Source organism: Chlamydomonas reinhardtii, chromosome 6 (assembly GCF_000002595.2).
Source record: "Chlamydomonas reinhardtii strain CC-503 cw92 mt+ chromosome 6, whole genome shotgun sequence".
NCBI lineage: Eukaryota > Viridiplantae > Chlorophyta > Chlorophyceae > Chlamydomonadales > Chlamydomonadaceae > Chlamydomonas > Chlamydomonas reinhardtii.
The window spans coordinates 6,468,164-6,478,163 of record NC_057009.1 but is presented as its reverse complement, the minus strand read 5'-3'; the positions used below and the strand labels follow the sequence as shown (position 1 = coordinate 6,478,163).

The 10,000-nt window shown below is 62.9% G+C and overlaps 3 protein-coding genes across 3 annotated transcripts in view; all 3 read right to left on the bottom strand.

Annotated features, from left to right (window-relative positions):
• The window catches only part of CHLRE_06g293000v5 (uncharacterized protein), a 5,912-nt gene extending 2,655 nt beyond the window's left edge, over positions 1–3,257 (bottom strand). The window contains exons 1-9 of the mRNA XM_043063454.1: positions 2,844–3,257; positions 2,630–2,691; positions 2,193–2,396; positions 1,952–2,002; positions 1,655–1,738; positions 1,221–1,304; positions 784–834; positions 444–572; positions 70–161 (exon numbers count right to left, since the gene is read on the bottom strand). Of these exons, the coding sequence (XP_042924160.1) occupies positions 70–161; positions 444–572; positions 784–834; positions 1,221–1,304; positions 1,655–1,738; positions 1,952–2,002; positions 2,193–2,396; positions 2,630–2,691; positions 2,844–3,021 (935 nt within the window). The 5' untranslated portion in view covers positions 3,022–3,257. The remainder of the gene's footprint in view (positions 1–69; positions 162–443; positions 573–783; positions 835–1,220; positions 1,305–1,654; positions 1,739–1,951; positions 2,003–2,192; positions 2,397–2,629; positions 2,692–2,843) is intronic.
• Positions 3,258–3,305: 48 nt separating this feature from the next.
• CHLRE_06g292950v5 (uncharacterized protein) lies at positions 3,306–5,247 on the bottom strand. The gene is made up of 3 exons (XM_043063453.1): positions 4,942–5,247; positions 4,563–4,650; positions 3,306–4,267 (listed from the first exon to the last, which is right to left on the bottom strand). Exons 1-3 carry the CDS (start codon positions 5,141–5,143, stop codon positions 4,150–4,152), a joined length of 408 nt encoding a protein of 135 aa, XP_042924159.1. The 5' UTR covers positions 5,144–5,247; the 3' UTR covers positions 3,306–4,149.
• Positions 5,248–5,335: 88 nt separating this feature from the next.
• CHLRE_06g292900v5 (uncharacterized protein) overlaps positions 5,336–10,000 on the bottom strand; it is a 6,902-nt gene continuing 2,237 nt past the window's right edge. The window contains exons 4-10 of the mRNA XM_043063452.1: positions 9,440–9,521; positions 9,016–9,090; positions 8,516–8,732; positions 7,911–8,034; positions 7,573–7,758; positions 7,020–7,193; positions 5,336–6,641 (exon numbers count right to left, since the gene is read on the bottom strand). Of these exons, the coding sequence (XP_042924158.1) occupies positions 6,549–6,641; positions 7,020–7,193; positions 7,573–7,758; positions 7,911–8,034; positions 8,516–8,732; positions 9,016–9,090; positions 9,440–9,521 (951 nt within the window). The 3' untranslated portion in view covers positions 5,336–6,548. The remainder of the gene's footprint in view (positions 6,642–7,019; positions 7,194–7,572; positions 7,759–7,910; positions 8,035–8,515; positions 8,733–9,015; positions 9,091–9,439; positions 9,522–10,000) is intronic.

The following is a 10,000-nucleotide window of genomic DNA, read 5'->3' as shown; positions in this document are numbered from 1 at the left end:
TAGCGTGGGCGTGTATCCCTCCCACACCCACACTCACACCCATGCACCCACAGACCCACGCCCCCACACCTGTTGGTGAGTGACGCCACCAGCGGCTGCAGGCGCTGCTCCTCCTCCGCCGGGAACATCTGCCGCCAGCGCCGAGCCATCTCAGACAGACCCTGTGGGCGCGTGAGGATCATGAGATATCAGTGACCAAGTCGTCAACACATTGTAAGACTGCAAACGGCTTGCAAGCCAGCTGGCATGACTGCCTGTGCTACACCTTCTCACAACGTCATCTAAACAACCGTCGACCCGGCCCCCCCTCCCGCCTTCCCCCTCGCTTGCAACTAACGCCTCGGCCTGTGCTCCACTCGTTCAACTTGGTTTGGTATTGGTTATACCCCTCCCGCGACCCCCCCCTCCCCCGCACCGGACCCCGCTCCTCTCCACGCACGCACCCTGCTGACGCCCGTGCGGAACTCCGCCACCACCAGCGGCGCCAGCGCCTCCCGGCTGACGTAGGCCCAGCCGCCGCGCAGCAGCACCCGCCGCTGAGACACCAGCTCCGGCACAAGCGTCCAGGCCACCTGCACATACACACACACGTATGTGGTTCGTTTTGTTATTTGAAGACGCGTGTGCAGCTTTGCAGTTGCTGTGTGGCTCAACAGCGAAGCCGCCGGCAAGCCGATTGATGTCTGTAATACGTTACAATCGCCACGCCAGCCCTGTCAAAGCCGCAAACGCTCTACTGTTTGCAGTTTCCACTTCCCACCCACCAAAACCCAGCCCACGCACCTTGTAGAATTTGGGCTCGAGCTCGCGGGCATCCGCAGTGGAGCGTGGGCCCTGCAGCAGAAGGAGGCGTCGAGGGCAGGGCAGGGGCTCAGAGGTCAGCAGGCAGGTGCCGCAGCTCACTCCAGGCACCCAACAAATGACACCTAACAAGAGGCACAGAGCCCACCCGCCTCGCAGCCCCAATCGCACAGGACCTCACGCACATCCCCACGTACCCGTGTACTCCCTCCACCATCCCTCACCCCGTATCGCTCCCCCGGGCTCCCCAATCTTGGGTCGGCCTTCGACATGTGGCTCCTCGCACCCCCCCCCCCCCGACCCCCCCCTCCCACGCACACACGCCCGCACCCACCCACCCTCCCGCACACCCTCCCCACACCTTGACCACCCACCCACCCACCCACACCACCCACCCTCCCCACACCTTGACCACCCACCTTGGACTTGGCATCGGCGTCGTCGCGCCCGAAGTTCTCCACGCGACTGATGGCCTCGCGCGTCTCAAGATTAGAGCGCATCACCTGCAGACGGAGGGGGTGAGCGCAGGGGCGCAGAGGCGGGCAGGCACGTGCTACAGCTCACTCCACGCACCTCTTGACCGACATACAGGCACAGAGCCCACCCGCCTCGCAGCCCCATCGCGCGCGACCTCACGCACATGCCTGGGTAATCCTTGCACTCGCTCCGCGCCCGCCTCCATCCCTCGTTGCTCCTCCGGCTGACGGGCGCCTCTCCGCCTCCACTGCGCTGCATTCCCAGGTAGTGCCCCCCCTACATCCCCCCGTTGACCACCCCCCAACCACCCCCCCAACCGCCCCCCCCCACCCACACCCACACCGACACCCATACCCATACCCACACATCCACACACCTTGACGATGGCATCCCTGACTGACAGCAGCTCCGCGTGCGGCACCAGTTTGTACTGCGGCGCGTGCTCCGACAGGAAGTCTTCCTGCAGGCGGCAGGCGGCCAAGGCAGGAGCAAGGGCAGTGGGCACACACGCGTTGCTGGCCCTGCGACTGGCCCGCAAGCGCCAGACGCCCCTGCTGTGAACTGCACCAGCACACAGCCAGTACAACACATACACACATGCGCCCCTTTCCCTTGTGCTTTCCTGCACACACACACACACACACACACACACACACACACACACACAACCCACGTGCTCCTGGGCGCTGTACATTCCGAACTTGAGGCGAAACATCTCGCACTCCTGCGCAACGACAGGCAGGCAGGCAGCGGACAGGCGTTAAGAGGCGCTGGATTGGGACCATGAATTCAAGGTCACGGTCACGGTCGCAGCAGCGCACCCATCGGGGGGGGGCACTCTACCCTGCCGGCACGCCTCCTCCGCCCCTGCAAGCACACGCCCTCACAACCTCCCATAACCCCCCTCGCCGCACCTGCACCAGGAACCACTTGCGCAGCTCTGCAGTGCGGCAATAGGCCAGGCGCAGCACGTAGTGGGAGATGTTGTCGGCGCGCACCTCCTCCTCACGCGCCGCCGAGGTGGCGGCCGCGCCCGAGGCGCCGGCGGCCGCGGCGGCGGCTGCGGCCGAGGCGGTGAGGCCCTTCATGTGCTTCTGCTTGAGCTGGTTCAACTTATCCTGTGAGGTTGGGAGGTGCGGGATGTGTGTGGTTGGGAGGTGGTGGGTGTGTAATGGACGTGGGAGGATGGAGGAAAGGGCAGGAGGCGGAGGATGAAGGGTGTGGAAAGGAGGGAAGGGGCCGCGTGCGGGCATCACCCAGTCACCTCCGATGCTGGGACATGGATCCCACAGGGCGCCCCCAGCCCTCGCCTGCCTGCCGCCCCGCCCCGGCCTCCACGCACTCCACTCACGAGGTACTCCTTCTCGGTCTTGTTGGAGTGGCGCAGGCGGTAGGCCTCCATTTCCTTCAGCACTGCGGCCGGTGAGTAAGGGTAGGAGATCATGCGCGTGATGCATCTGCCGCTTCCGTAGTCCAGGAGAAACTCGGTTAGGCCAGTCTCAGCCGGGGAGGTCAGCCCCACGCAAGAAGGGGCACCCAGCAGGTTTGCAAGCCCCGCGCCTCACCCGACAGGCGCGCGAGAGCGAGCCGCTCAAACTCCTCGAGCGTGATGTTTTCCGAGGGTGGCGTGCTATACATGCTCAGGTCCGAGAACATGCGCTCGTTGCCCTTGCGTGCAGCATTTCCGCCGAGTTGGGACGTAAACTCGGCAGCCCCCGGCTTGGTTGTCGCGAGAAACTGCATATTTGCGAGCTGCCGCTAATGCTGGCCGCGGCCCGAGGCCGCGCTAGTTACGAGTGTTGTTCAAGTCGCTTTGCAATTGCCCTGGCTGGGACCTGGCGCTCGAGCCTACTGCTTGTTATATGAAGCAAGTACAATAGCGTCCTATAAGTCTTTTGTATGCGACTTGTCGCGTCAAGGCAGAGCAGGCCAGGCCCAAACTTGAATCGGTTGAACAGCGACAGACAGAACCGGTTCAGCTTGAAGCGTATTCGGTGCTTGCCAATGAATATATTAGTCTCAAAGAGAAGATTATTGTAAGCTTGGGCTTCAGTGGAAGGCAGCGGAGTTCGCGCGCAAATCTGCATGGACACGAAACGTGGCATGCCCCCCAGTCCCCAGTGCAGCGCCCCTTTACTATTTTTTTCCTCAATAAGCCGCTTCGCCGTGCTCCCGAACAAGGCATTGTTGATAGCTTGCATGCAACTTCCTGGGCCTTCCTGGGCCTTTCTTGGCATTGTTCGAACAGTATAAGCCCTTGCGGCCGCCAAAAAATGCTCTGCATGCCCAACTCCCAAGTAATGTCCAACTGCTTCAACATGACATCAACCTCGCGTCCTCCTCGCCGCAACATGCAGATGAAGCCTGCACCTGCAACGAACCGACAAATGTCTATGTGCGCCCTGCACGGCCCTGCGAATGTACTCTTCCAAGCCGCTCCCAGGTCCCGCGCAGGCGTGGCCTCCCCTGGCCATCGTCACGTGCCTATCTACGCAGCATCAAGCCATGGAATCCATCGCTACACCTCCTCAACCTGCCAGACCGGTCAACCCCTGCAACCCTCAACTTGGGTTCTACGCGCGCGCGCGCATCCACCACCTGCTAGGTCCTTCGTCAGTCGCGCACAACTCTGCGCAATCACTCACTCTCCACCTGCCCACGTCATCATATGACCCATACTCTTCGTTCCCACCGCGGAAACAGCCATCTCCGCAAACACCAATACCTCGCACACAGCAACTGTATCACACACATAGACATGAACTCACCAAACGCCGCACCTGCCTGTCACACAGCCTAAAGCTTCAATCCTGCCTGCCCGCCTGCCGTCAGCTCGCAGCCGCCTCATAGCCACTGCCTGCTGCAAGTCCCCTACACGCGCTCGTGCCACAGCCCTTTGTCCGCTGCGCTGCCCGCACCTCCCGCGGCCAGGATGATAGCCCGCACCTCCTCAGGGGGCCCCAGTCCGAACTTGGCGGCACGCTCCCACCTGCAGAGCGTGTGTGATAAGTGACAAAACAGGGAAGTCGTCACCGGTGCAGAGGGGGTCGGGGGTGGAGGTACGCGTGTGAGGGGTACAGAGCACGAACACGAGCATGTGCGGCCCCTGGTGCAGCTCAGAGGCAGGCAGCGGTCAGTGGCAGTGGAAGTGGTTGGTGGAACGCCCGACGTGGTGCAGGGCCCCGCAAGCGTTGCAAGGAAGCCCCCTTGATGAAAGGCTGAAGAGGCCCGCTACGGTAATTGCTGTTATTGCATGCTGCGCCCGACCGCTTGCAACCACGTACCTCTCTAACCGGCTGATGCCAGCGCAAGGCCCGAACTTGGTTGTCAGGTCAAACTTGCGTAGCTTCTGCTCGTCCTGGCTCAGGTCCGCTGGACCGCACGAGAGCACAGGAATGAGGGAGAAGTGAGTTCGCAAGGCGTGGAAGAGGTCGGGGCTTGGGGCGCAAAGGGGCGCCCGGAAGTGCCGCTACTGGGGTTCCGCCAACTGCGTGGCGTCAGCCTCAGTAACCGCTACCAAGGCCTCTTCAGCCCGCGCCCAGAAATACATGACAAGTAATATGTCAAAATCATCGCTGTACTGTTGAGCTGGACTTCGAGAGCCTCCGCGGCGGTTCATGTGACCACCCCGCATTCAGAAGGTTTGGCGCCAATGCGACCCACCTCGCGAAACAGCGCCTTCGCCCTGGCTACGAGCCAGAACTTCTGGGGCTGGCGTTGCATTCTCGAGCTCCTGCGCCTTCCGCTTGCCACTAGCGCGAGTGGTTTTCGCCGGAGTTGCGGGCCCAACTGGCGCGCCCGGCTTTGCTTGGCGATAGACGCTTGAAAGCTTGGCATCCTTGCTTGAATCTTTCTTAGAGCTCATCATCGTTTACTTGTCAGGCCCCAGCGACAAACTTGTGCAGAAGTTTCGTCCGGTTGTTGCTTTGCCCAAGGATTTGCTTGAGGATATATTAATGTTCTGATGGATTGTGAACCTGAAGAAAGTTCGAGGCTAAGCTGGCCGGCGACGGCATACGGCGTGCATGGCGTGCCCCATGTGGGGTTGCCACCGTCGTGTCACTTCATCACTTGCATCGATGGCCTGTCGAAGTGTTAGTATCGTGGTTCCTCAAGGTCTCAGTCGAGCCCCTTGCGTATACGCTGTACAGCCTTTTAAGCGCAAAATGACAAACTCCGCACACAGCATCTAGTATGCTTGGTTCCCACTTCCCACGTTCCCACCTATCCCCACCGGTCTCACCGACGCCCCGGACCTCCACGGCCCCACGTTTCCCTGCACCCCACCCAGCCGTAGAAATCGGTAAACGTCCATAACATCCGTAACCCCCAGCCGGAGTCGTTCGGAGCTGCTGCACCCTTGCAGAACGTTAGCCACCTGCGCCATCACACCCCACCCCGCCTCCGTAAAATCAGTAACGTCAGACCCCCATACACGTTCTAACCTAATACTGCGTCGGATTCTGCCGCTCAACGACGCAAGTGCGGAGTGTAAGCTAATACTGCGGCGGATTCAGTCAACCCTTGCACTTCAGTCCTGAATACCCACATGAATGCGCAGCGTGGCACTGTGGCAGTGCCCAACACACACACATGGATGCTCGCCACCATGGGTCCTAAACCAAATGTGCCTCAGGCGTCGCGCCATGACGCCACTCCGCAGCAGCACTTCCCCCAACGCAGTAGATGGCTGTCGAGCACAACCCATTAATACCTTATCATGCCATCGGTCACGTGTCACTACTCGATCCGCATATGCGACACCTCAATCAGTGCATACGCTACACCGCTCTCACATGCTCTCAAGCTCGCGCGCAGGACGCCGCACGCCAAGCGGACCCCCTCCCGCCTGTATCAAGGTGCTACCATAGAGGTGCAGGGCTCGCCGCTGCGGAACCAGGCCAAATACATACTCACCGGCCGTGCGTTTCCTGTTCACAAGTATGATTAAGTTTCGTGTGCGAGCGCATGTCAGGTTGGCTTACTCAGCAGACCTCGTCGCTCACACATCGAGCACCACCCCCCGACACGTCTCCGCCCTGCATGCACTTCGGCCAAGACGTGTTGCAGGTGTCGACACACACCAAGCCCCTTTATTGCTGCCCGTGGGACTGCGGCCTCCGCTGCCACCCGCGGCCCTGGGGCCGGCACCGCCAACCCTCCCACGCCCACCCTCTCCCACGCCCCCATTAGGTCCACGGCACATGCCTCCCCGCCTCCAGCACGCCCATGCATCCTGCTCCTGCTCCTGCTGCTGCTCCTGCTCTGCCTCACAGCCGCCACCAGCTCAGCTTGCCCCTGCAGGCGGCTGTGGCCGGGTCCAGGTGCACGCTGTAGTTGCCGTGCGCCATCTCGCGCTGGATCTGTGTTGTGGCGTGGGAAGGGCGGGGTCCGGGGTCCGGGGAAGGGGGCAGTTCATTCCAACCCAAGTACACCAAGACCCAGCATGAGGGGTAGGGGGTTTCGGGGGATGCATGTCAACGCACGCGGCAGCGGTGCCGGCAACCGCGCCACTGGCGGCACTCGGTCTCCTAGGCCCGGCACTCCGTCAGGCCAGTATGCCCAACCCAAACCACCCCCTGGCACCACAACATCACCAGATACACACCACACATGTGGCTCCGGGTTTCGGGGACGGCATCGCATACACACTCCGTTTGGTTTCGTTTGGGCTGGTGTTTACAACTCCCCCCACGCGCGCGCACACGCGCGCACACACACATTTCCTGCTCCCAACCCACCATCTTGTACAGGTGGTTGTTGTGTCCGTACATGGTGCTGTTCTTGCTCTTCTTGTTGTACAGCGCCGAGCGCGAGTGCGCGCTGCTGCTGCTGGACTCCATGTGGGGGCGGTGCACCAGGAAGGCCCGCGGGTGCACCACCAGGTCGTAGCCCTCGTAGGCCAGCGTGCGGACCTGGGGGGTGGGGGTGTAGGTAAGGGGGTTACAGTCATGATTAATTCAGGAGTGAACGCGTTGGGGGTTGGGGGTTGGGGTTGCAAGGTTAGAACATTGGGAACAGGAGACAAGCAGGGGATCCAGGCACTGGGATCCAGGGGGCAGCAAGTAGGTAGGAGGTCGGGGGGTGCGACGAGGGGTGGGCGGGAGGTAGGTGATGTGAGATGGGAGGTGGGGAGGGAGGGCTGAAGCTGTGGCGAGTTGCAAGCGTGTGCCCCAGTTGCACCCGGCCCCGTCGCCCCGCATACGACTCTCGCTGCCCAGCGGCCCCCATCCTCCACCGATAACAACCCCCGATCCCACCCCGACCCGCGCACATGCACACGCACACACTCACGTGCACGATCTTGTTCTTGCCGTAGCCGCGGAACCGCGCATCCGCCCAGCTGCTGCCCAGCCGGTCCACGAACACCCACGGCTCGTAGCGCTCCTGCCACTGCACCGGGTAGGGCTCGGCGCTTCGGAACCAGGCCGTGTAGTCGGTGGGGCGGTGGCCGCTGGAGCCGGGGTCGAAGCGCACGATCTGCGGGGAGTTGGGGCGTGGGGATGGGCCGGAGGGCGCGGGCGGGGGCGGGTTACGGGGGCGGACAGGCGGCACGAAGGCGCGGTGTACGTGCTGCTGCCATCCTTCGCTTTTCCGCGACCGCCGTCTGCTCACGGCCTTTCCCTTCTCACCTTCTTCTTCTGGTAGTGTTCGAGCAGTCGCGACTTGCCCTGCTGCACCACCTTGTCGGCGCGGGCTATCTGGGCGCTGATGGAGCCGCCGCGAGTCACGAACGCCGGCAGCACGTAGGCAGGCCTGAGCAGGGGAGGAAGGGGAGGGGTGTTTGTGGGGGTGGGAGGTGCGGTATGGAGCGTGAGGCGGTGGCACGGTGGTGGTGATATGGTGGACAAGGCAGTTGGTAGGAGAGGAGGAGGAGGGGAAGTGGATGTGTAGGCGGTGCTCCGCTGAGGTGGCACCGGCATACCGTAGGCAGTTCGCACGCCCTAGCTAACTGGCTTCCGCAGTGGTGCCACCACCTCCCGCGCGTAACCCACACCCCGGTGATGGGTGGAGTCGAAGCACCAAACTCAATACTCCTTTCCCCCCGAAAGCGCATCCTGCAGTCGCAGGCTTCATCCTACCCAACCATACCATAGCCGCCATGTGGCAGCGCTTCACCGCCCCACTCTTCCCACAGTCCTGGCCTAGCCCGGCCTGCCCGCCCGTCCCTGCCCCGCCCGAACCCCTGCCCCTGTGCCCATCCCATCCCACCCCCTGCACACAAACACACACGCACCTGCCGCCCTTCTCCACCGGCTTGACCCCCAGCGGCTCCGCAATGGACTCCACGCTGGCGATTCGGCTGTAGCCGGTGCTGTACTTGGGCCCGTGGCGGCCCTCGCTGTAGGCCTTCGCGGCCTCCGCCGCCGCCGCCACGTAGGGCGCGGCCTTGGCGGGGTCGTTCATCTCCGCAGCCAGGCTGTCAGAGATGATGAGGTCCACGTCGATAAGGCCTGCGGCGGCAGCAGCCGGGCGCGGGATTACATGACGACGTCCGTGGGGGGCAGCGGGAAGAGGAGGGGTTGCAGGTTTGTGGCTGAGGCAGCGGAGCGCGAGAGGCAGAAGGCGCGTGCGCGTGGCGACACGGCGATGTGGGTTGGGTGGTAGGGGTAGCGGCTGGTGGCGCGAGCCGAGGACCGGCGCAACCCCGCGGCCCCGCGCTAAGGCTATCGCGCTGTGTTCCCGCGGTGTTCCCGCGGTGTTCCCGCTGTGGTCCCGCTGTGGTCCGGCGCTCACCAACGAGCGGCGTCCTGGCCATGAGGCGCGCGTAGTTGCGCAGCACGTTGACCGGGTACAGCACGAGCGACTTGCCTGGGAGGGGCGGGCGGGGGGGGGGGGTACATTCATGATTAGTTAAGGAAAGGGGGGGGTGAGGACGTCAGTGGGCGTCAGTGGGCGCCTCAGTGTGACGCGACAAGACCTCTCACAGCAATCAGCGCCCGTGCCCTCCTCCCATAGATCCGTCTCCAATGCTTTTAAACACGGATGCAAGGAGCCCAAGCACCCCACCCCAGCCCCGAAACCCTTCCATATGCACACGCCTCCCCTTTACCTTTCCCTTTCCCTTTCCCTTTCCCTTTCCCTTTCCCTTTCCCTTTCCCTTTCCCTTTCCCTTTCCCTTTCCCTTCCTTTTCCCCTCATCCCCCCGCTGCGCCCTCACCGTCCCTGTACGGCTCCGCCACCAACATGAGGTCCAGCTTGCAGGAGCCGTTGCCCTCCAGCTTGGCGTGGAAGGAAGCCACCTGCAGGGGGGGTGGCGGGGGGGGGGATAGAGGGGGGCCGGGTGGCGGGGTGGAGGGAGGGAAGAGCGGCTCAAGGGGGTGGGAGGGGGGATTGTGGATACCAGCCCAAACTAAGCCAAACTAGCGGAGCACAGGCAGAGGTGACAGGGGAGATGGCATGGTGGGTTCGCAGGGCTGGGAAAGCAAAATGGAATACTGGGTCCAGCAGGCCCTGCGTTGCTGGTGTTTCGGGGTGGGCAGTGCACGCCTATCCACCTGCCATCACCGCTGCTACCCTGGACCTTCCAACACACCCCGCACCCAGCCCTTCGCTTGTTTCGCCTCGCCTTGCCTTGTCCCCGCCCCGCCCCGCACCTGCCTCCCTTCCCTCCCTGCGCTCCTGTTACTGGAATAGCATAAACAACCTTCCTCTCCACACACATGCCTCTCTTTCCCCTTGCCCTTCCCCTTGCCCTTCCCCTTCCCCTTCCCCTTCCCCT